The sequence below is a fragment of the Castor canadensis genome, chromosome 14, assembly GCF_047511655.1.
Source record: "Castor canadensis chromosome 14, mCasCan1.hap1v2, whole genome shotgun sequence".
In the NCBI taxonomy this organism is placed as follows: domain Eukaryota; kingdom Metazoa; phylum Chordata; class Mammalia; order Rodentia; family Castoridae; genus Castor; species Castor canadensis.
In genome coordinates, this window is record NC_133399.1 from 96,998,307 (window position 1) to 97,024,548 (window position 26,242).

The 26,242-nt window shown below is 36.1% G+C and overlaps 1 protein-coding gene across 20 annotated transcripts in view; it reads left to right on the forward strand.

Annotated features, from left to right (window-relative positions):
* The window catches only part of Marchf1 (membrane associated ring-CH-type finger 1), an 814,712-nt gene that overhangs the window by 726,049 nt on the left and 62,421 nt on the right, over positions 1-26,242 (forward strand). For 18 of the 20 annotated variants that reach the window (XM_074055052.1, XM_074055062.1, XM_074055057.1 and 15 more), the window contains 2 exons: positions 5,330-5,409; positions 5,696-6,457. In XM_074055052.1, the coding sequence (XP_073911153.1) occupies positions 5,330-5,409; positions 5,696-6,457 (842 nt within the window). The remainder of the gene's footprint in view (positions 1-5,329; positions 5,410-5,695; positions 6,458-26,242) is intronic. The other 2 variants (XM_074055069.1, XM_074055068.1) reach the window with 1 other exon arrangement.

Below are 26,242 nucleotides of genomic sequence, written 5' to 3' on the forward strand. Positions count from 1 at the left end.
TTAATTGAAGGGGAAGTGGAGCTCAAAGAATTTAAGTAAACAATGATTTTATCACTTTAATTCTGCAAAGAAAAATCCAAATCTTTATCATTAACATGATTGAAAAATGTTCTTCTTGTATTAAGATTAGAGATTTTTTTTAAAACTTATAGAAGCATATAACATGAAAAATAAAGATTTCCCATGATCCTGAGAGAGAATCACTGTCAGTGATTGGATGTATACATCCAATGTGTACAATAATTTTTGATGTGCAAACAGACATCAATAAAGCATTATTTACCCAAACACCACCACACCACATACAATTTTGAAACTTGATTTCTCTCTTAAAATTTCATTTTATAGATGTATGTGTATGTGTGCATGTGTATGGTGTACCCGGTTCTTTTTAATGGCTATAGTTTTCATTGTAAACAATTAAAATAGGCATGTGGCTTGCTTCCAATTTCTTGCTACTACAAGCAATGCTAAAATGAAAATCTTCGTAAAATGGGCAACTGTGCAAGTGTTTTAGCAAAATTAATTTCTATGAGTAGAATTCCTGACTTAAATTACATAAACCCTTTTATTTTAATAGAGTTTACCAAATTACCCTGCAAATAACTTGTCAAAATTTACAAAATATATTACAATGCTTGGTTTTCACACCTCATCTATGCTTGGTGAGTATTATCATTCTTTTTTGAATGCTGATCTGATAAGTGGAAACAGATGCTACTGTCAACTGAATCCGCATTTGTTTCTTGTTGAGATTGAACATCTTTCTACACCTGGTTTTGTCCACTTATAATTTTTTTCAGTGAGCTGTCTGTATGTTTTACCCATTTTTCTGTAAAATTAACCAAATTTTCTTTCTTGATTTGTAAGAGATTTCCAAATACTCATGAAATCAGTTATCTGGCTGTCTAAAGTGTTATGAAATATGGCATCATTTATAGTTTTGAAGTTTGTGGTTGTGTTGGCATATGAGCATGTTATAAATGAGAAGGTTTTTGTTTTTGAAACCATCATGCCGATCTGTCTTTTCCTATATTAATTTTTTGCTTTATGTCATTATAAAGAAGAGATTCCCTTTCACAATATTGTAAATATGCTCAATTTAGCTTCCTTCAAGTACTTTTAGGGCTTTTATTATATTTAAGTCTTTCATTCACCTAAACTTAGTGCAAGCAGTAAAGTAGAGACAGCTTTTCCTCTAATTCAAAATGCAATTTTATGTGTACTGAGGGATAGATAGACAGATGATAGATAGATAGATTCTTAGTTCTAGTCCAATGATGGGTCCCTTCCTGTATGACCCATACATTCTATTAATTTCTGTGTCTTAGTATACCCTGCTCCATGCTTTTGGACAGTCTTTTCCCTGTCTGGACCACTCCCCCCACTTTACTCATATTTACCCTTTCGAGGTAGATATTAGCTCCTCTGGGATATTTGCTTTAAGACACTACTGTATGCTAGGCACCCAACCTCCTGAGAACACTCATTTTTTATTTTATTTTATTTTATTTTATTTTATTTTTTTCATTTTTCTTTTATTATTCATATGTGCATACAAGGCTTGGTTTATTTCTCCCCCCTGCCCCCTCCCCCTCCCTTACCACCCACTCCACCCCCTCCCGCTCCCCCCCTCAATACCCAGCAGAAACTATTTTGCCCTTATCTCTAATTTTGTTGTAGAGAGAGTATAAGCAATAATAAGAAGGAACAAGGGGTTTTGCTGGTTGAGATAAGGATAGCTATACAGGGCATTGACTCACATTGATTTCCTGTGCGTGGGTGTTACCTTCTAGGTTAATTCTTTTTAATCTAACCTTTCTGAGAACACTCATTACTGGGCTCTATGTGGATATACTAAACGGTTTTGAAATTAACTGTTCACCTACATGTCTCCTCCACTAAACAGGAAATCCTTTTGAATACTGTCTGTTTCTTTATTCACCATAGTATCTATTACATAACAGACCCTTAATTCATGTTTCCTGAACAAATAAATCAAATGTGAAACAAACTATGCTCATTTTTTGTCTCAGTTGCATTCTACAAGAGTCAACTAGTCAAATAAATTTAGTTCTTAATATAAAAACTGTCTTAATTGATTATATGTAGTTTTTCTAGAAGATGATTTTACAAAGAAAACACATGAAAAGTAAGACAGAGAAAGAGGAAGTGCCAAAGGCATGAGTTAATGAGATGGGAGAAACTGGGTCTTGATCTAGTTGGGGACCTGTTGAGAAATTTTAGAAGTAACCATAGAACTTCCCAGAAATCCCCCCTCTACAGAGTATAGAAACTAGGGCATTTATCCACTGACTGTAGCCTCAAGGGTTTTCCCCAGGAATATTAGCTTATTGCACGCTTCCAGGTTGAGTATGTATGCAGCCAAGCAAGAGCACATGGAATCAGAAAATATCTAGGGCACAGAAGCAGATAGGTCCAGACACTAAAGTAAGAAGCAATCTACATGCAGGTGAATCCAGAGGTGGGCCAAGTGTCCATCATTTACTACAGTAGCACTCCAGAAAACTGAATGTGTATAAACTAAAATTGGATGTCAGCCATTTGAGTATTCTTTATGGGCAACAAGGACTGTTTCCTATTCCCTTCAAAATACTTAAGGATTTTAGACATAAATATTACTTCAGTGCCACAGTGGACTCTAACACCCTCCAAAAGAAATGCTTTTCAAGTTCTTTGTAATCAATCAGTTATAAATCACTTTCCCATTGTAAGACAAACACTTGTTCAGACATGTGAGATTATAATGTTTGTTTTATTACAATTACTCCTATCTATTTTGACACCTTTGCCAGGGCAACTTCATAGCCTTGGGTGTCCATTACGATGTTCATCAGAGAGTGGTTTGTATCCACAATTACATAATCAGTAATGTGAGGACACTTTGAAATGCATTGATTTTTTTTTTAAAGAGGACAAGTATCAAACTTTTTGGATGACCTCTCCTCAGTATCTACAATGTGCAGAGCCTCCTACTACAGGCATATATGAAATATGAGGTGCACAATATAAGGAAACTAATTAACTGCTTAAAGAAGAGAAATCCTTACATTTTACAAAATTTTGACTATATGCCTGTTCAAAGAGTGCAGAGATTAAGTTATTCTGGAAGAAAACTTTGAAATAGGAGAATTTTGATTAGTAATTGAAAATGGACTGGTGCTCAAAGATGATGTTTAAAAACCAAAACTAAAAATATACCTTATTCATTAGTTGTTAGAGGAGAGACAGAAACTTATAAACAAAGTCTACAGATATACATCAGATTATTGTAGCATGTTGAGGGCGCCATGCATCCCTCTCAGCACAGTTTCTTCTACCTGGAATATTTTTATCTCTTCTTTAATATTCTCATATGCCTTCTAATATTTGGTGAAGTGTCTCCTTCCTGTATTACTTTCCAATGGATGGTATAACAGATTGCCATGAACTTGTTGTCTTTAAGCAAATCAAATTTACTATCTTATAGTTTTGAAGGTTAAGCACCAAATATGAATCCCATAGGACTAAAAGCAAGGATTCAGCAAGCAACATTCCTTTTGAAGTTTCCAGTGAAGAACCCATTTTCCTAACCTTTTCCAGTATCTCCAGTCCACTTGCATTGCTGGGCTTGGGGTCTCATCTCTTCACCATCAAAGCCATCAGCATAGCATCTCCCCTCCTTTCTGAACTCTACTTTTATATTCATTTTTTTACCTAATGCTTAATTCTGTCTCCCTCTTATTAGGATCTTCATGTTTACATTAAGTCTCCTGGGATAAATCAGGATAATCTCCCCATATCAAAATTCTTAAACACATATAGAAAGTCTCTTTTGCCTGCAGGGAAACATCTACATGGTTCAGATATTTGGATGTGGACATATTTAGAGGACCATTTTAAACCTACTATACCCACTCATCCAATTTAATTTTTTTCTTATCCTGAGTTAGACTTAGTTTACCTTTCTCTGCATCCCAAAATTATCAGCATAAGGTAGTTCCTATCAATCTAACATGAGAATTTTGAGAAGCACTTTGAAATTTTGAGTTAATATTTCTACTCTTAGTGTTATTTTCTTGGTGATGAAATTGTATACTTCTCCTATACAGTCTGACAAGCCTCAACCTAAACTCGTAATTTCCTTGGTTTCCTCCTAAATAAAAGAGGAGAAAATACATTGATGGCAGGTCACAGAACAGAGGGCAGAGTCAGATTCCTGGTCCAAATCTCTGTTCTACCCCTTACTGGTGAGAAACTTCCCCAATTCAGCAGTTTCCTCAACTGTAACATACAAATAGCTGTAGCATTTTACATACATTTATTGTGTTAATTGACTACATGGAAATAGTTTGAAAAATGACTGGCATATAATCACTCAAAATTATAAAATGATGGATATAACTATCATATAGTTGATACATTGTAAGAACTTTGTAAATGCCCCAATTACCCCCACCCAGCACAACAATAATAATTTAAAAATTATAATTTATTATTTCTCACCTGTTAAAGTATTCAAAGGTTTAGGGGTGGTAGATAAAGACACCACACAATGTACACAGTAAATTATCAAGATATTCTAACATTTGATTTCTCATCATCATCTCTGTTAAATACAGTTGTTTAAAGCAGTCAAGTAGAGTGAAGAAAATGCTGTCTTTCAAAAGTAGGAATTTAGTGAAATTATTCAATTTTGTATTAATAATCTGAATTATTGCAGCAACTCATTCTGAAGTTCAATATGTCAAAGAGTTAAAAAGGTTAAGACTGGTGCCACGGACAAATTTTATTAGTTTCAGTAATGAAGTAATAATAGTAGCTGCAGAATTTTAACCATTATAAAGTGTTTTCAAATTTGTGATCTCATGAAGCCTTGAACTTAACTAAAGGCAATATGTAGCAACCTAAAGACTATTTGATTATTTAGGTTTACCAGACTGTTATCACCCTTGTCACATCATGGCACTGTAGCTGTAAAGTTATTTTGTAGGATTTTCAAGTGTTACTCATTTGTTTCCTAGGCAAATTGAGCTATTCCACCCAAATGATTATAGTAAATAGAATAGAAACTTGTGGGATCATCTTCCTCTCTCACAAATGAAGCAACAGCAGAGCAGTGCAGCATATCAGCTGTTACAAGTTCCTCAAACAAGTTTTGCTTTTGCAAAACGAGTCCCTTAACTTCCTATATTCAGTGAGCTGCATTACCAGCAACATGACTGGCAGCCACATTTGTTGTAATTTTTTAAATATGTGGAAAAAAAGCAAGATATCAACCATGTATTACCTTAACCAAGATGCCAAATTATCTAATTTGTTTCTCCAGGCAAGCAGCCCAACAACAGGAGCAGCTCCCAGGAGCCAGTCAAGATTGTCTGTCTGTCCATCCACACAGGACATCTGCAGGTAAGTACTGGGGAAATGTTCCTATCAATATTCCTTAGACCAGTGTTTTGTATTTTTCATTTTATATACTGAGAATGTGTGGCTCTTGCTTCTGCTTCACGTTGTCCATGGGCAATTTATACTGGCTTAATTTTTCCCTTTTAGTTCCTTTTCTTCTGTTGCTCTTTATTTACCAACTTACAGTCATTCTGTCATTTTCATCATTCTCTCTTTCTCTCTCTCTCTGTTTTTCCATGACTTTCCTCTCCATTCCCATTTCCCATCCTTTGCCTGCCGCTTTGTCTAGATCTGCCACCTTGCATAATATGTCAGAAGATACATTTGAGCACTGCACCCCTGTCATGGTGTTGAGCCCTGCTAGAAAGGAGTCTGGTAAGAAAACAGTAAAACAGAAGCCTAGTAGGAGGAGAAGGGTCTCTGAGAGATATGAGCATGCAGAAGAGCAAACAAAAGGGAGAAGAAATGATTTTCATCTCCAGCTCTCAAATCCCAGATGGAGAGAACTTTACATAGATTCTTCAGATTCTTCTTCCACAGATGAGAGTCAATGGATTCAGGCAAAAAGGAAAGCCCAGGTTAAATTCAGACTGTCACGAAGAAGGAGAAATACTGATAAGCCATGTGGAAGTGTGTCTGGGTCTTCCAACCCTAATGGAATTGAGCTTGTTCATCTGGGATCCAAAGGTGAAAAGCAACAGGAGTTGATGGAATGTGAGAGTTGCTCTTTAAACCTCTGCAGAGGAAAAGTCATACGGTACCAAGAACGCAGTCCTTCTCTCCCAAAAGAATCCTTTGAGCTGAAGAGACCCTCAAGGAACTATGAGGGAAGCAAAGGCAGGTACCGCCACAAAGACTCTAAGTTCTTGCATACTCTTAGACAAAATGAAGCAATCAAGAAAAGATTTTCAGAAATGGATTCCAGCACTGAAATACTGGCAGGTACAGAAGGTGGGAGGTATGTGGAAGACACTGGGAGCCAGGTGAATAACTCCATTCAAAAGCCTCCTACAGACCATGATGATGGGTCTGATAACTTAGAAGTATGCAGGTCAGTAACTATGGAGAAAGCCTGGATATCATCCAATTGTAGTTCTTCCTGTTGTGTGTTAGGTGTGTGTTTGTGACCTAACCTGAAAATGTTTCATTTATTCATACTGTTATTTGTCTGACTGGATATAAGGTGATAAAAAGAGAAAGGATGAATAGAAGAAGAGTCATCAGAAGTATCTGTGGGTTTGAAAGCTGCTATATAAAACAGATTTCTTCTTTCTTTTAGTTAAATAATGACTTATCCTGAAAAACGGATTGATAAAACAATTGCGTCTTATGCCCATTCTAGTTTAGACAATAATAGTGGAGATAATGTGGGTGAGAGTATGTGAAACCCTAGCTGCTCAAAGCAAATTTAGTGAAATGTTATCATCCTGACAGAAAGATATTCAAGAGGCTCGGGTTCTTTAAGGTCAGTTTTCTGTATCAGAAAAATCTCCTCTACTGTTGGCTTTAATTTGTTCTCCAATTGCCTGACTCAGCAGGGTAATTCAAGAATGAAAGGATACAGACACAGGTCATGGACAGATCAGTGGGGTTGTTGGAGCCTCTAGGAAAGAAGACCACATTAACTTTTCTAATTATCATACATAAAACACTGTAGCAAGTGGACATTTCATAACAATGAGACCATTTTCTTATACTTTTTACCCCAAAGCATACATTTGCAAAATAGTTTTAAAAGGGATTTGTAGGAATATCCATGCCATAAATGAGACAATTTTAGACAAAACAAATTATTTAACACTTTCATATTCTACTTATTAGTGTAAACTGTTTGCATTCAATTTAGGAGCAAGTGGAGACTTTTGCTGCACATTGCTTAGTTGTTTGGGTTTGCTTTTATAAAACTTGAAGTTACTTTATAAATTATGTATGCACATTTAACATGAACCACATAACCCAGAAAATGTGATCCATGTCCATTCAGGGCAGGAGCAAGAAAAATAAATAAGCTCTGGATGTGAATAATATTAGAATAGTTCGTTCTCTGGAAGTTATTCATAAAATGTTCACTTATTCACTCAAACATCCATTAAGCATCAAGCTTTATTCTAGGCATTATATGTGCATTACAATATTTAGATAATTTCTGACATATTGGAATTTACTGCCTAATGGGGATCACAGACGTAAAACAAAATATTTTATAATTAATATACATTTATAATCATGATAAGGCATTTGGGAACACATAACAAAGCCTTAACTTATTCTGGGAGACCAGAAGAGACTTTTCAGGAAGTGACAAGCAGACAGAGGCTCAAAAGATGACAGGAGCTGATCAAAGAAAAACTCAGGAAAACTATCCAGTCAAAGGATGCCATTAGCAGGAAGACAGGAGAAGGGGTGGAGCTTGGTACCAGGGACCTAAAAATCTCCTGCTGTGACCAAGCTGTGATAAGTGAGGGGGATGGAGGATGAAGATAAGGATGGAGAAGTGGAAGAGGCCAGACTACCTAGGGCCATATGAAATAGGCTAGGGAATTTAAGAGGGACTTAAAAGTGAGGTGACACTATTTTGATTTATATATTAGTGTAAGTTATGTATAATCACTTGAATATGATGCATATGTGGCTTTTCTATAAAGTCAGGGGAAGGGCAGAGATGTCTGGACATCATTCTAGACAGATCAGGGGACATACTACTAGGTCAGGTGGAGATAAGGGACTTAACATTGTTCGCTTAAGATTTTTTTGTGAATTAGTGTGGAAGGTTCACAGGTTAATAGCAACCAATTTTTTATTATTTATTTATTTATTTATTTTATTCATATGTGCATGCAATGTTTGGGTCATTTCTTCCCCGTTCCCCCACCCCTTCCCTTCCCTCCACCCCCTCCGGCCCCCTTCCTCTCCCCCCATCCCCTCCTTACCCAGCAGAAACTATTTTGCCCTTATCTCTAATTTTGTTGAACAGAGAGTATAAGTGATAATAGGAAGGACCAAGGGTTTTTGCTAGTTGAGATAAGGATAGCTATACAGGGAGTTAACTACATTGATTTCCTGTGCATGTGTGTTACCTTCTAAGTTAATTCTTTTTGATCTAACCTTTTCTCTAGTTCCTGGTCTCCTTCTCCTATTGGCCTCAGTTGCTTTTAAGGTATCTGCTTTAGTTTCTCTGCGTTGAGGGCAACAAATGCTATCTGGTTTTTTAGGTGTCTTACCTATCCTCATACCTCCCTTGTGTGTTCTCGCTTTGTCATGTGATCAAAGTCCAATCCCCTTGTTGTGTTTGCCCTTGATCTAATGTCCACATATGAGGGAGAACATACGATTTTTGGTTTTTTGGGTCAGGCTAACCTCACTCAGAATGATGTTCTCCAATTCCATCCATTTACCAGCGAATGATAACATTTCGTTCTTCTTCATGGCTGCATAAAATTCCATTGTGTATAGATACCACATTTTCTTAATCCATTCATCAGTGCTGGGGCATCTTGGCTGTTTCCATAACTTGGCTATTGTGAATAGTGCCGCAATAAGCATGGGTGTGCAGGTGCCTCTGGAGTAACCTGTGTCACAGTCTTTTGGGTATATCCCCAAGAGTGGTATTGCTGGATCAAATGGTAGATCAATGTTTAGCTTTTTAAGTAGCCTCCAAATTTTTTTCCAGAGTGGTTGTACTAGTTTACATTCCCACCAGTAGTGTAAGAGGGTTCTTTTTTCCCCCACATCCTCGCCAACACCTGTTGTTAGTGGTGGGCAACCAATTTTTTTAAAGGTGCTTTGATGAAAATATGTTGTTGCAGTTCCAGGCCAGTCATAGGCAAAAAAGTTTGAGACCCCATCTAAACAGTAAAAAGCTAAGTGTGGGGGTGCACACCTATCATCCCAGCTATGGCAGGAAGTGTAAAATAAGAGAATTGTAGTCCAAAATGTGAGAGTTAATCTCCAAAATAACCAGATCAAAAGGGACTAGAGGCCTGGCTAAAGTGTAGACCACTTACCTAGCAAGTATGGAGCCCTGAGTTCAAATCCCAAGGCCACCAAAAAAAGCAAAGAAAATATAATATTATTCCAAGTTGCTTAGCTCTGTTTTGTAAATGAGTGTTTCCAGGTAACCTCAATGAGCTTCCTGAGTTCCAAGCTTTTGTCTTAAAAGCCGAGGACAGCCAACTGTAATCTCAGCTACTCAGGAGGCAGAGATCAGAAAGATCACAATTTCAATCCAGACAGGGCAAAAAGAGAGAAATAAATAAGCCAGGTGTGTGTGGTAATACACATCTGTAATTCCAGCTACATGGGGTGCATAGGTAGGAGGATCATTCTGAGATCCACCAAGGCAAAAAGCCCAAGACACTATCTTAAAAATAAACTACAGCACAAAGGGCTGGAGGTGTTTTGAGTGGTAGAGCACTTACTTAGCAGGCACATGGCCCTCAGTAAAAACACCAGCATTGGCCCCCCGAAAAAAAGAGAAATACACAGAAAATCCTTTACTAAATAAAGTTAGCTTGATGAAGAGTCAAATAGACAGAGTAGTCACCCATGTCCCCAAGGATTTGCTGACAAAAGAATATAGGTTTAGCAGGAGCTTGGTGGAAGTACCCTAATGTGAGTTAAGTAGGAGCAAGGATAAAAGGTCATGAAAGGGAAGAAGAAACGGCATATTAGCATTTCACCAAGTGAATAGGAGGAATCTTCATGGTTCGATTTGATGAGCGCATAAGATGAAGGAATCAAAGATGACTCTGAACCTTGATCTTGGGAGAAAGGAAATGCTGATGTTGCTGACAAATGCAAGAGAGTTCAAAGGCCAGTTGTCTTGAGAAAGACATAACGAATTCAGTCATAGGAAGATATATGTGATTCCAATGACATTCCAGTGTCAGCTGTCCAGCAGACATTATGAAACATGTTAGCAAGATGAAGAACAGTCGTCAGAGCTGGGTATGCATAATTTTTCTATCATTAGTGAGGTATGCACAGGGTGACACCAAACAATTGCATATGTGTAATTGCATATGCTAAATGATGTATTGACACAGGGAAGTTTGATATCTCATCCGACATTAATAAAGAGATTTGATAATGATTCTCAGAGAGGGATCAGTGATGCTTGGATAGTTCGTTGAATCTCTACATGAGATCATATGTAGGAGAGAAGTCTACAATGATAGAGCATAGGCACCAGGGTCCAGATGAGGGGGAAGATGACCATGAGAGAAGAAGCAAGTGCCTGTGAACTTACACTCCTGTTACTTCAGACATGCATAGGCAGGACCAGTCTCGCCCCAACCACAAAGCAGAAGAAGTTCCTAAGCCCTTCCTCCTTTTCTGTTCCCGGCATTTAGTCCCCACATGGACACTATATCCTCTTTCACACCCTTATAGCAGCCTTATTCAGAAAAAAGTTTCTCTATTAGCCAATGACAACTTGGAATTTAAATCATCTTGTGTACACAATTGTACACAGTGAGAAACCTTTGCCTTTTACAGAAAAATTACATTAAAAAAGAAAACATGAATCAGACCATGTTAGCCCCTCAATGAATCTTTTCAGTGTCTTCTAATTTGCCTTCAGAGGAAAGTGTACGATCTGATATTATTTTCAAGCCCCTGCATGATCTCTCCAACAGATTTGCCTCTCCAGCTTCGATACCCATCATTAAATCTGACCTATTCATACTGGGCCATTCCTAATTCCCGGAGAGTTCCAGGTCTCTTCCTTTCATGACCTAGATTGACATGACATTGCCCCTCTGACCTTAGTCACATTACTTCCTAGTCATTTTTGCTTAGTTTAAATTTCATTTTCTTTGGGACTGAAGCCCCTAGGCTATCACTTTCATAGCATAATTTTAATTGCTAAACTAGAAATATTTCACAATTAATTGCATCACATTTGTTTACTGGCATATCAAAAGAATCTGGGGCAAAACCTAGAAGATAGCACATACTCAAGACATAATTTTAGAATTCATATATTTAAGGAAAATGCATTTTTCTAAGGGATTTATGCTTATGGGTAATCATAGCTCTAAGTGTTAGAATATCTCACTTGGAACCAACCTGTAAAGGATCCTCTAGTCTAATAGTTTTAAAACTTGACTGGATTTCAACATTAACTGGAGGACATGTTAAAATGCCTGCAGACTTTTCCTTACTCAGTGATTGGTCCCATGATTTTCTATTTCTAAAATGTTCCTGGTGATACTGATGTTTCTGATTCAAGGATCACATCTTGAAAAACACTGTCTTGTACTACAAATGCTCCCCGTTTTTGGTGGTAGAAAAATGATGAAAAGGACTTATACTTATAAAAGTATAAGTTTGAGAAGATAAATTACAGATGTCCATAGTTTTCTATCCTATCAGTTGGATGCTGATACAAAACATAACTAGGTTATTACCCAGTACTTCACAGTGTCATGCCGTAGTGTGGGTTCTGTCATTAAAACCATAGGGTGACAGAGTCCCATCTTTTCCAGGAACCCAGTTGGCATGGTTTGGCTGCTGCTTCTATTCAAACCCACTTCCTCACCCAAACACTCTCTTTTCTATCAGAGTTCACAAGTTTCCTGAATTCTCAGATTTTGACTTTTGTTCCTTCTGACTTGTTTCCAGCAAGTCCTGTTGTTTCATTCTCCAGAAATTCCTTCTGACCTATACTTTCTTTCTCATCCCTTCTTTCTCATCCCTAGTTGGATTCCATTATGGTCTTTCTCTACACTTTCTATCTCTCCCCACATCTATCTGTTAGTCTACTACCTATTTTGGTCAGGACTTCTCTACCAGATTAAAATTGACAAAACCAATTCAAATGAGCTTAAGCAAGAAAGGGATGTATTAACCACAGAAAAAAAGTGAAACTAGATCTACAGATGGTTCAAGGACTTAAGAAAACCAAATTGACACAATGTGATTTCTCTCTCTCTCTCTCTCTCTCTCTCCTCCCTCTCTCTCCTTCCCTCCCTTCCTCCCTCCTCCTGTGTTGTCATTCTCTCCATCTGCAGACAGGCTTCCTCTATATGGAAGAGGGAAGAGGCAGTGGGAGCAGAGGTAGCTTCAAACTTACATTTTACCAGCAGTGGCCTAACACAAAAGAGAAATGTTGTCTTCAAGTACTCAAGCATAGAATGTTGGGGAAGGACTATAATTAGCTTATCCTAGGTCAGTCACTCACCAGAAGCATGGACATTATGCTTGGGCCAAGTCCTTGGGTAGGAAGGCTAGATTCTCAATGCAGCTCTCAGCCCTTCAAAAATTTTTTTTTTTTGGCATCACTAGGGTTTGAACTCAGGGCCTCACACTTGCTAGGCAGGCACTCTACCACTTGAGCCACTCCACCAGCCCTTTATAATCTTATGAAATGGGGAAAGGACATTTCAACAGCAAAAAAAGAGCAACATCAGTACCAGAGGATGTGAAAAAGAATTATGTGGAGAAAAAATAAAAGCAAAGAAAAAACGACACCATTAAATGCAAATTTTCCTTCATCTAAATCTCTTTGTTTTCTTCTCCAAATGCTCATACTTAGGCATGTTCCAATATTCACCTCATTTTTATTCTCCTGTCTGAAAGTGTTCTAAGCTATTATGGTCCACAATGATCTTGTCTTTCTTGGAATTTCTATAACATCCAGTGGATATCACATATCTAATATTCAATTATTCTCTAGTTTCATGTGTCTTCATTCTGTTTCCCCCATAGAATAATCATTCTTTGAAGAGAGGGATCGAGTCTTACACCTGTTTTGTGTCCTCTGCAATACTCAGAACAATTCTCACATTGCTCAAACAGGACTGCAGAAATAGCTTTCATAATCAGTGAACACTAAGGGAGGCTTGCATACACCATGGGGACAATAATGAGAATTTGGTGTCACACTGTAAAGTCAGTAAGGAATATGGAATTCCATCATTAATTTCCTTAAAAAGGGAGGAAGCCAAAGATAAGTGAAAACTCTAGCTTTAATTTGAGCTGGATGGTGAGTTTGAGTATACACTTTTTAATATTATGGTGTAACTTTCATATATGTTATGCATATTTTCATTTTTATTAAGAAAGATTTTTTTAGGAGAAATTAGATGAGAAAATGGAAGGAAAAGTCTTTATTTGACATCTTTTACTCTTTCAAGATGCAATAACTTTAACCTGGGCATGGGAAAATGGGGAGAAAATTTTCCTAAGGTGCAAATTCATAGCAGAAGACCAGTTTACAAAAGCAACAAGACCATGGATTCTGACAGAGCACTGGCATTGTAAGACTGACTTAGGTAACTGTTAGGTAATAAGCCTGAGCTTCTTGGAGAATTGTGCTTAAAATGCACCTTCCTACCCTGATCATTAAATCTCAGTATTGATTTATTCACCCACATGTATCAATCAATTACTTATTGAGGATTTGCTTTGCATCAAGGCCATGTCCTAGGAGTTGGAAATGCAGTGGAAGGGACAATGTGACCTCATCTTTTAACTTTTATTCCAGTTGGTAAGCCAAATAATTAAGTGGGTGAATTTTATTTTTAAAACCTATAAACAAAGTCAAACAAACACATTGCAGAGAGTGGAACCAAACAAGTCTGCAAGTTTTCTTGGGGAAGTAATAACTAGAGAGAAATCCAAAGAAAGTAGAGTAAGTAGAAAGGATAATGTTTCAGCAAAGGGATATGGCATATAAGAACACCCAAAGATTAGGAGATGTAATATGAAAGGGTTTCAATAGGACCTATCAGACCTGGGGTGGTAGGCGGAGGAGTCAATCACACAGTGTCTTATAGATTACAGTTAGGAGTTTGGACTTTCTTCTTTTCCTCTTCTAATGACAAAGGAAAAGTTTTTGCAGGCTTTTAAGCAAAGGAATGAGTCTCAGTTTTATATTTTGGATAATCACTCAGACTGTTACTGGAAAATCCTCCAGCTCACAAAGAGAGAACAATTTTCTGTTGAAGATACAGAAAATTGAGAGGATCCATTATTTACTAAGTTCTCACAAAGAAAGTAGGAAAGGATGGAATCCAAAGTGGAAGATTTAGCAATCACAAGAAAAATAGGTATGTCTTTCTTTACATCAGAAGCAAAAGAGAAAATGACAGATATGAATACATGTAGATACACAGATTTTAATCAGTTCCTTTTGATAGCCTAATCAGGTCATCTTATCTGAGTGAGGGTCAAACACAAAGCAAAAATTGTATTTCTTATATAAAACAAAGAATTTTTCATTGAGACATACTGATAACGAAAAGGTATTGTTTCTCTAAACTTCAAATTTAACTGGGCATCCTGCAGACTTTTGCTAAGTCTGACAATGGTAAATGTAGTAAGATGGACAAGCATTATTGAAAGCACTGACCAGTGCTTAACTACAAGTATGGAGGCCACAGACTGCCAGAAGTATACTTTACTTCTGCAATACATTTTTGAATGCATACACAGCCAAGGAAGACAGTTGAATATGAGCCTATAAGATTGATATCGTGAAATATACCCCTTTCTCATTTACCAATTTTATGGACATATGCTTTGATAAACTTGAAATTAAAAAGCATGTATTATAAAGAAAAATATAAAGTAAAATAACTTTTCAGTAAGTAGTTTTGTGTCAGTACTTAAAAAAACAGTTACACTTTCCTTTACCTTAATATTTCAGGTAATTATTGGTCATTGGGAAGATACAGACCCACTCACCATCTAAGTCACTTTCCCATCTGCTCTTTGAAGACCCTCAGAACATCAGCAATGTTATCATCTGTTACTTTCTTGGACATGTTATTCCTGGGGCAGCCTTTTTTCTTTCTGAGTCTCTAGTTGCAAGGAGGTTCTTACAATCTGATTCCTCCTATTTTCTACCTATTGGTCCTAGATTTACATTCACTCAGTAATAATTTTGTTGAGCTTTTGCTACTTATTCTATTATTTCTTCCAATTATTTTTTTGGTATGAAATGAGACTGACATTCTATTGTCAAGTTTCATCCCATGGGTAAAAGATAAGTTATTCAGTCTTCACTATTCAGATGAAAAGGGTTATCCTAAGTGATCTAATAGGGAGTATTCATTTCGAAGAAGCAACAGACTTAAGAAAGTTCACAAGTTTATTCTCTTCCTTATGCTTTTGCTTTTGTTTTGCTGAGTCTTGTCAGAATTAATAGCACCCTTTGTCCTGTTCATTTTAATAACAGCTGAGCTGGCAGGAAATAGGTGTGAACATTGTTGGTAACCTGCCAGAAGCAAAGTACTTAGGAGACTACTCAACATAGTCAGGAAGGCCCATTCTTGACATACTTTCTCTCTACCTGAAGTGGTTAAATTTGGAAAAGGTAAAAATGGCCCTCTCTTTGCCTGAGGAAAATAATATTTGCACTGAAAATGAATACATGCCTAACATAGTACAATGTTTCAGAACTAATTCCTTTCTTGAAATGAACAATTTTATTCATTGCTGTCTTCAGTTTAAAAAAATTAGATATGCACTATGCTTCTTTATTTTACACAGTAAAGATTTTCCCAACCAAGGTAAGCATTTATAACAACACATTTTAATGTTATAAATGTTTACTCTTATTTCACAGTCTATCAGAATCTCAATAATTTTTATTTTGAATGAACACAAATAATGAAAAATATTTGAAATGATTATAGAAATGGCATTTTATATCTTTTGTCTGTATATTTTAAAGACATGACATGTTCTTAACAAGTTTTTTTCTAATTGTTCCCAGTTTGAAAGAGAATATTTCCAGGAATGGAATGACAGTGTCATCAATAATATAATTATTTTGACTAATAAATTATTTTACATGACCAAGAGCAAGTGGATTGATCAATTTCTTTCTAATTTGGTTAATAGTTCACTTTGATTTGGAAGAATAGCATACACTCTGTAGGGGAATTATTTCAGTTGTGCTTTTATAAAGGAACAAAGAAAAATAGGTGTTTCCTTTGCTTACAAAACCATATTGAAATAGATTTCATCGTCAAATCAGGAATTTTCTAATCTCAGAAAATTTCAGGCAAAAGTGGAAGCCTGCTACTCGTTTAGATATGTAACTTAATATTTACATATAAGACTTTATACAGAGCAAAGTTTATCTTTTCTTTTGTAATTTCTAAGTTTGGTAAATACCCAACATATCAAAGTGCAAAATACTTAATTTGAAAATTTACTTAGAGCTATCTACTTCGTAACTGAAGAACCATATTTACTCAGTAGCATAGTTATTTTGAACCACATGTTTCCTTTAATGAATTTATATCTGTTTGACAATATGAAATCTCTCCTTTCTCTCTCAATAAACAAGCCCAGCATCTCTCATTCAAATTCATTTTTGTAATGATTGTTGTGTTAGGTTTTTGTCACCTATATATTTATGGCACAGGAAATGAATAGCATGTGTGTAGTCATATGGATATTAGGTACAGTGCTTCTTGCTACCAAATTATGATTAATATTTGAGAATTTACTTATACCTTGAACATATCCTCTATTTGTAATTATCATATTCAGGTCTTTATCTTCTTCATAACCACTGCAGTAGTTATACATTCATTTCAAATCTTCTGCAATCGTCCTCAGACATAGGTAAATTTAAATACTAGTACCTAATTTGGTTCAGAAATTAAAATGTCTCTGCATCAGCCTCTGTGAGTTGTTTTGTTCACTTCCCCTGACAGTCTTAAATCTAGCACTGTGCTCTCTTTCCCACCCCTGTCAGGTGCAAGCAGGACTCCAGGAGTCCATCAGTTCCCTTCCATTCACTTCCAGGTATGCACAAACTGAGATGCTGTAATGTAGAAGTTCCTGTGTCAGAAGACAGACTTTACTTAAGACATTCTTCAAGAACTTCTTTTCCAGTGCTGGGGATGGAATCCATGTGCACACAACACTCCACCACCCTCACACTGCACCACACCTCCATTCCCTTGGACACATTTTCCTTGAGACAATACTGAGAATGTTCTTCTTTCCCTCAAGCTTGCCAAGAAGTCATAACCAAAGCCTAATTTTCACTACCTTGTGCATACTTGACTCTTAACCTCACCAACAAATTCTGCTGTCTTTATTTTGGAAACTCTTTGATCAAAGCTAGGACAACACTGTGAGTGAAAATGTTTACCATAGTCCAAGATGGTGACAATGGGAAGGTAGAAGAGGAAAACAAAAAGAAAAAAGAAGAATGAAGTGTAAGCCACATACACCACCAAAATGTCCCATGCAGCAAACGTTCTGTGCAGCAAATGCCCTTGCATCCTGCCTCCAGCCAGTATTCCAAAGCCTCAAGTTTCCACCCATCTGAGAAAGAAAAGACCTGAGAGGCCATTTCACTGACAGGTTCCAGTCTGAGCTGCTGTTAGACTCACCTGGAAAGTTTAAGGAAAAAAAGTGTTATTTTCTGGATTCCTCTGGAAATGGGGCCTCAGAATGGGTGCATTTTTAAAGAATGCCCTGAATGATGTTCTCAGTCAGGACTGAGAATCACTGACTTTTAAATCAATCTCAGGCAAAAAAATAGCTGCCCAGAAGGCATAGATAGATGATAGATAGACAGATAGAGAGATAGATGATAGACAGATAGATAGATAGATAGATAGATAGATAGATAATAGACAGATAAACACATAGATTGCAAACAGAACAACTTTGGGCAGGAGGTCCACTCAGCAGCACTTGTGCAATCTGGACACACTGAAATGGAGGCTGAGGGTATAATTTATTTCCCCTCTGCTCCTGAAGCCATATAAAATTTAAGACATTTGCTTTCAAGGTGGACCAACTTTATTGATAGAAATAGAAAACACAGTTACTTTGAGCAGCTTCTATCTTGGATTTAACTTCAAATTTTTCATCAAGTTGACATAAAGAATTGCAAATCACTTTTAAATGAAACTATAAGGAAAATAAAGCATCAAGAGTATAAAAACCACCTGGAAATTTATTAAACATGCAAATTACAGGACCCAGCCCAGACTATTGAATCAGAGACTCTTAGGATTAATTAGTCCCCCTTGCGAATCTGAAATATGTTAAAGTTTGAGAACAATGAGGTAGAGGACGCAGATATGAAATGGGGTGATTGTAATAGTGTCTTCCTGCAGTGAGGGGCTGCAGGATGACTGGAATTTAAGGGAAAGGAGATTAACATGAGCCCATGCATGAAGGACAGCAAGTCTCAAAGCAGAATAAATGAGATGGCATATTTGCACTTGTTGGCTTTCTATTTCTTTTTAAAAATGATTTGATGTACTATATATATATATATGTATATATATATATATATACATAAAAGGATAAAATGGGAAATTGACAAACTAGGGCACATAAAGATAAGGGCATAAAATACTAAATCCACAAAAGTGCATATGTGACTATGTCTTACAAGTTTAATTTCTATAGGCACAGTAACTAAAGTGAGAGAAAAATAAGAGTCACAGAAAAGCTAGCTAAGTGTTTAGAAAAAAACACCGTTTTTCATGGTAATGAAGACTTGCTGAGAAAACTGTCTTTCAAGGAACCTTAAAATGAGAATATTCAGATAATGCATGACAACCTTGAGTACTCAGTAATAAACATGGTCTAAGTCAAGCCATTGGCCTTGGTAATCCAGGTCTGGCAGAGGACAGGATTACAGTGTTACAGTTAAACCCTAGAGCTACACTGAGATAACTACTTAAAAGATGGCCTCTCCAACTGCGAAACTCCCAAAACCTCAGTATTTGGGAGGGACAGAATGTCAAGGAAGCAAATGTTTGTATCTACTGGTAGTCTGAGCTTTTTCTTGGTGTTAAGTGGCTCAAGATCAATCCTTTCTTGTGAAATCACTTAATTTCCCATGATGATATATAAACATTTGTGCATGCTTGCAAGAATGATTTTTTAATTAAATCATGTTTGATTTTATTTTATTTGTTTCATTTCTTTTCCATTTTGGTGCTAAATAAAATGTGCTATTGCAAAAGCTTATTGATTTTATAAGAAATGCAAAGACGTAGCATAGAAAGTCATGGCTTACATTTTTGTCGTTATGCATGCATGGTCTCCAACATACAATATAACATCATTGTGAGGAAGGGGAAAAATTGGGGTAAAATTGTCTTAAAGTTGCTCAGGAAAGTTTTAGGATAGAGGGAAAAGGGAATATTCTTTCTCCTCCTCACCTCCCCTGCTTCCTAAACTCCAAGCTAGAGTAGCAATGTAAAACCTTTGTGGATGCTCCTACTAAAAAGACCAATTGTCCTGATTTCCCACCTGACCTCACAGTCATAACCTTCAGTATCTCTGGAGAAACTATCTCAGCCCAGAAAAAAATAAGGCTCATCAATGTGTTAGGTTTTGTAGCCTCTTTGTAACTGGGCCAGGGGTGAGTTAACACACAGATTGTGTTCCCATATATTTATCACAGTGATAAGCCACAGTGATGTCAACAGGCTTCTTCAGTTCCATTTGCACCAGTTCCTCTACTTTTTATCAAATGCTATTAAGGGACCAAACAGGTGAATCAGTAATACTACATTAATGTGATTCATCATAATTCAACGTGAATGTTCATTACAGTATCAATATGGCATATACATTTATGTTTATAACATATATGTATATGTGAATATGAAGTATATAATATAACAATTAAAGCTGTTCTAAGTAGGCTAAATTTATGAGATGAAATCAAACTGAAGCTATTAACAGCTTATATTCACTATTTACCATTTAGATAGTATCCATATAAAAGATGCTGTTGAAAAGTTAAGATATAGTTTAAACATGAAAAGCAGCTTTTGTTATGGTAACTCTAAAGGGGTTTCCAAATATTAAGCCTTGAATTTTACCTTCTGTCTTGCTCTATATGTTTTAGAAAGAGTAATCTACTCTGTATTTTACATCATGTGTAGTGACCTGCCATACTTGAGATAAAATATAACAATTGCAACCTAGATTTGCTATTGCATTTTTCATTTTTATTTGGTAAGAGAAAACCAAATAAATAAAAAAGGTTCTTTTCTTTAAATTCCACAGTCACATTACAATTTTAAAAATGTTTTATTGTTTCTATCTTCAAGTAAAGACAGTTTCATCAGAGGCACAAAAGGAAGGAAAGATAACAAGGAAGAGATAGACCAAATGATTGCATCTGGTGTGCACAATTAATGCGATTCATTCATAATGAGTGGAGGGGTAAAAGGTGCTGATTTATCGTTTAGATTCTTTTATAGTGAAAGAGTCTGGCCGAGAAAGAGAAAGATTAAAAGAGCATATAAAAATGGAAGCAAGACGAAGAAAAGGCATTGACAGAGTTGAGTGTTGAGAAGGTACAAACAGACCTGCAAACCCAGGAAGTTAAAAAATCAATGGTGCAGTTAAAGATGCCTCTTTCAGCTAGTAACTAACAAAATAAGTTGTTTTATCTTTTATGAAACTGCAGCAGGCTCTCATATGCCTAAAATGGAATGTCTGAATACACACACTTGTTTGGGGTATAGGTCTACCATAACTGACATGAAATATGTTTGTATACTTAAAATTTAGATGAAACAGGATATTCTTGGCACTGGCATATGTGGGAGGGAGAGGGAAGCTGTCTTTCTGTAACGGTCTTCTGTCCTTACCATGAATAAGTATATTGGAATTTTGAAAAGAAACTTTTGCTTATGTGGTTAACACCTGCAAGTTTCTATGTCTATTCGAACATAAATAACATACATGGAAATCCATCAGTTCCCAAGTACCATGGCACATAGGCTGTCCCTGATGCTGGACAGGAAGAGAACAGAAGAGCAGTTCAACAGTTATGTATAATGAGACGTTGCACTTCTCCAAATTGTTCAAGGATGTAAATCTATCAAATTTATTCATGAGTTTGTTGACTTACTAGAACACAGAGGAAAAAAAAAGGAGAGAAAAATGTTAAATCTCTACATTTGCTTAATATTTTTATTATTATAGTAGTTTGTAGCTGTTGTAAAGAAAATTAAAAATAGAGAAAAACTGCTATTTCAATTTGAACTTAATTGAATAGATCACAATTTAGCTTTTTATATACTTCCCTCTAATCTTTTTTCTATGAATTTAATTTTTTAATGAAAATTACACTGTTTTTTCAATTATACCTCTCAATTACAAAATAAAAATTTATATACTTAAATTTGGAAGAATGGAACCTATCAGGAAAAAATATTAGTGCTTTTGTCAAAGTATATATTCTGTTCTATTAAGAGTTTAAATAAATAAGTTCTTACGGTTTTATACCTTGTCCTACTTGAAAAAAAAATGATAGAGAAAAATAAAGTGATAGAATAATTCCAGATTCTCTACACACTAGGAAAATGTGAAATCAAAATAAGTAAGGTACCACGTTATAAATTATGTATTTGCAATTCTATTGCTACTTGGGAAAGTATCTTCCAATTATGATTGTTCATTGAGCTATCCCAAATCCAACACAATAGCATCTCTGAAAAAGTTTGTAGCTTAATCCTTCTGCTTTTCAGGGTGTCTGTCCCCATACACTATAACTAAGTAAAAAAATCAAATTATGAGCATTCTGGTTTTCAACTGGTAACTGTTGTGACAATGCTCAGAGGCCCTGCACATGGATTAATCTTGAGCAGCTGTCCCAGGGAGTTTTAATTAAAAAACTGTGAAGTCAGTTGACTTCATTTGACTCTCATTTTCCCACAGCTGTCCCGCCTCCTTTAACCAAAGTGCTACATACATTGTACCAACCTCTCTGCTCTTTTTCCATTCTCACTCTATTGCAATAGTTTTTGCTCACTTTACTCTTTGACTTTATCTATTACAATAATCTTTTCCTTTTTTGGTGGGGTTGGGGTTTGAACTCAGGTCTTCTCAAATTCTCCTTTTTATGGCTAACCTTTCTGCACTAGACTAATCTTTCTAATCTAATCATTCTCTTTTTTTTTTCTAGACAAAGACTATTTATTTACTTTTTTTGTTGTGGTAAGAACACAACATGAAATCTACCCTCTTAATAAAATTTTAAGGGCAGGGTTGGAGGTGGGGTTCTAGTGGTAGAATGCCTACTTAGCAAGCCCAAATCCCTGAATTCAAATGCCACTACTGAAAAAAAAAATTAAATGTGCATTACAGTATTTATTGTACCTAGAACTAAATCATTTTGTATAAGTGAAAATTATACTCATTGATAACAATTCCCCATCTCAACTACCACCCACGCTCTGGCAACCAACATTGTACTCTCTGATTTTATGTGTCTGAATATCTAATATGCCTCATGCAATATTCATTCTTCTGTAATTGGTTTATTTCACTTAGCATAATTTCCTCAATGTTCATCTAAAAGATAGCCAAATCCTGATGCAAAAGATGTGACTTTCTTCTTTTTTAAAGGCTGACTGACATTTCATTGTGTCAATATTCCACATTTTATTTATTTCTGGATATTTAGATGGTTTCCACATCTTGACTATTGTGAATAATGTTGCAATGAATGTGGGAGTTCAGATGTCTATTTGAGGTCCTGATTTCGCTTTTAAATATTTACTGAGAAGTAGGATACCTAGATCATATGGTGTTTCTATTTTTAATTTTTAGAAATTTCCTCACCATTTTTAACAGTTGTACAAATTAACATTCCCAATAGTGTACATGGTTTTAAATCTCTCCACATCCTTAAGAACACCTGCTAGCTATCTTATTTTTACAATAGCCAAACAAACCTATTCACCATTTGTATGACTTCTTCAGAGAATGTCTACTTAAGTCTGCTTTAAATGTAATCTTAATTCTCATTCAAATTCTTTAGAATTTTTTAGTATTCCCACTGAGCACATTTAAAGGGCAAATGTGCTGTATGTTCGCACTGAGTAGAGGAGACTTAAGACCTTCTATAATCTTATTATTTCTTTTTGCTTAATGTACCACTCTAATCCTACCAAAACTTTTGCATTCTTTTTGAGCTTGGCCACAAACTGTTACCCAATTAGTTTACTAACCCTACTTTTAAGCACTCACTGAAATTATCTTCTATGCCTGGATTATCCTACCATTATCCATCATTATCTGCCAAATTCTACCCAGAATTCAACTGTAGTTCATGTGCAGCATCTCCCATAAGGCCTCAATCCTCCTCCCCCTCTGTCTTATTATCATTCTTAATGACCTTTCTTTCTACTGCATACAGCAATGCTTGACATCATCCCCCTTTACCTTATATTTGTCTACTTGTGTTCTATATTGTGGCCAGTATAGAAACTATCATACAATAAGCCCCCTCGGCTTATTGAATTTTGGTAATTAGCAATAACACAGAGTTATTGAATTAAATCAATAACTGATTCTTAAATCAGTTTGAATTAAGAATTTCTGTCACATGCAGAAAAGAAAAAGAGTAAGAAAAAGTTACAAGTGGATAATTTATCTGATGGCTTTGTTACTATTTTGATTCTGACCACTTATATTTCTTTGGTTATATCTGCACAGTAAATACCAAATGAGTTTGTATTGTCTGTCCTTTTGTTTTCCCTTTTTACTTCATGCACGCAGGTAAACCCAAAAAGATCTCAAAGCTGATATAAAATAATGTTTATGACGTGAAAATATACAGAAAATCATGACCTTAGGAAGTTTATTCAATCTTAATTATGAATTAAATTGTCTATATGTCTCCAAAATTATAAGGTAGAATCTGGAAAGATGGAGGTCATTGGGGAAAACTATTTCCTTCAACTTAAAATAGGTTGTGTTTAAGATAGGGATGTGGCTTAGTGGTGGAGAGCTTGCCTGACATGCATGAGGCTCTGGGATCAACCTCCAGCACTGCAAAAAAAAAAATAGATTGTGCTCTGAGCTCACCAGCAGTATAAAATTATACTTAAAAGAGGAGGGATTGTCCAAAAAAGTAAGGCACAGCTTTTGATCTGTCCTTGATTTTAAAGATTTGGACATTTATAGCCAATCCTAAAATTAACAAAGATCTTTTCTGTTGTTGGGTACACTAGGGACCAGGATGCCTAGGGCTACATATGCCAACACAGGGGGCTCACAGGTGGCAATCTAACGTGCTACACAAGCCCATGGAGGCTTCTAAGAAGTCCTCAAAGCTAGGCTTAGTGAGCATCCTTCTAATCCCAGCACTAGGGAGCCTGAGGCAGGAGGATCATGAGTTCAAGACCAGAGCAAGACTCTGTCAAAAAAAACAAAAGAAAAACAAAGAAAACAGAGGAAAAGTTCTCAAAGAAGGACTAGCCCACTGTGATACTGAGCTACAAGGTTATATAAGAACAGAGAAATGTCTGTGAGCTTCCAGCTCAATCAGGATTTAAACTCCTAGTATCAATGGCATCAAACTACCTCCAAAGGTAATGAAGGACCCAAGAGGAGCAATACCAATGGAATCTTCCCAATATATATTCACAGAACTCAATGCCTGTGAACTTGAATGAAACTTGGCCTCCTCTGTTTCCATTATTGGCACAGCAAGGTGAGCATTATCTTCTCCACTGTTTTCTTTCAGTGGGATATCTAGTGAGAAGAAAATGTGGCTGATTAGTTGAGACTTTGGATTGCCTCCAGGAATAGAGTTAAAGCCAAGAACATTGCTCTATCATTGTCTTTGTTGTTGATCATTCCCTACAGCTCTGTGCAGATGGTCTGAGATTTTCGACCAAGTCAGTGGTGAAAATTAGGGCACGAAATTATACTCAGGAAATCATGCAATGTAGCAGTTTTTCTGAGTTGAAAATATTCCTTTGAGAAAAAAAAACCACTTTTTAAAAATCACTTATGCGTGAAGAACTGTCATTCATTGGTAGATGTTAAAAAATTATCGATTCACAGAAACCAACCCTATGATTACAAAAATTATATTAGTTGCTTATAAAATACTTTTATTCTTATGTCCTAGTTGCATTTTTATTCAAGTTTCTAGGATGTTTCAAATCTCAGGCTTAATTGTAGTTTAGAATACTTAACTTCATCTCTAATAAGGAAATCTTAGAAACCTGGTTTATAAGGATTTTTAGTTTTTATTCCAAAAATGTATGCAGGCTCCAGATCAGTAAGAGTAGCTGGAAACAGCTATTAGTAATAATGATATTAAATACTGTCCATCTTCTTCTGTTTATTAAGTAAGAGTTACTTCTCCTTTTTACTGCAAATCACATTGCTTGACTTCCTCTGCTGCTCTGAAAGGGTATAAAATTGGCACACCTCCGGTTACTTCCTCAAATACAAATTAAAAGTTGCAAGGTATAAAGATTAAATCTTTCTCACTTTCACTAGGAGTGCATTTTCCTGAAACATAAAGAAAACATTGAGAACTGCTAAATCATCTCACTAAGTGAGTTCTTTTGGTCTGCTCTCCGTACATGTAAAAATAAAATCCTAAAGTATAGAATTTCCAGTCCATTTATAGTATAGTGATTAGTCATCTTTACCCTGACTTGTTGACATTTTTTTTTTAATTTTTATTTTATTCATATGTGCATACAATGTTTGGGTCATTTCTCCCCCCTTCTCCCACCCCCTCCCTTACCCCCTCCTGCCCCCTTCCTCTCCCCCGTTTACCTCCTCGCTATCTGGCAGAAACTATTTTGCCCTTATTTCTAATTTTGTTGTAGAGAGAGTATAAGCAATAATAGGAAGGACCAAGGGTTTTTGCTAGTTGAGATAAGGATAGCTGTACAGGGAGTTGACTCGCATTGCTTTCCTGTACATGTGTGTTACCTTCTAAGCTAATTCTTCTTGAACTAACCTTTTCTCTAGTTCCTGGTCCCCTTCTCCTATTGGCCTCAGTTGCTTTTAAGGTATCTGCTTTAGTTTCTCTGCGTTGAGGGCAACAAATGCTATCTAGTTTTTTAGG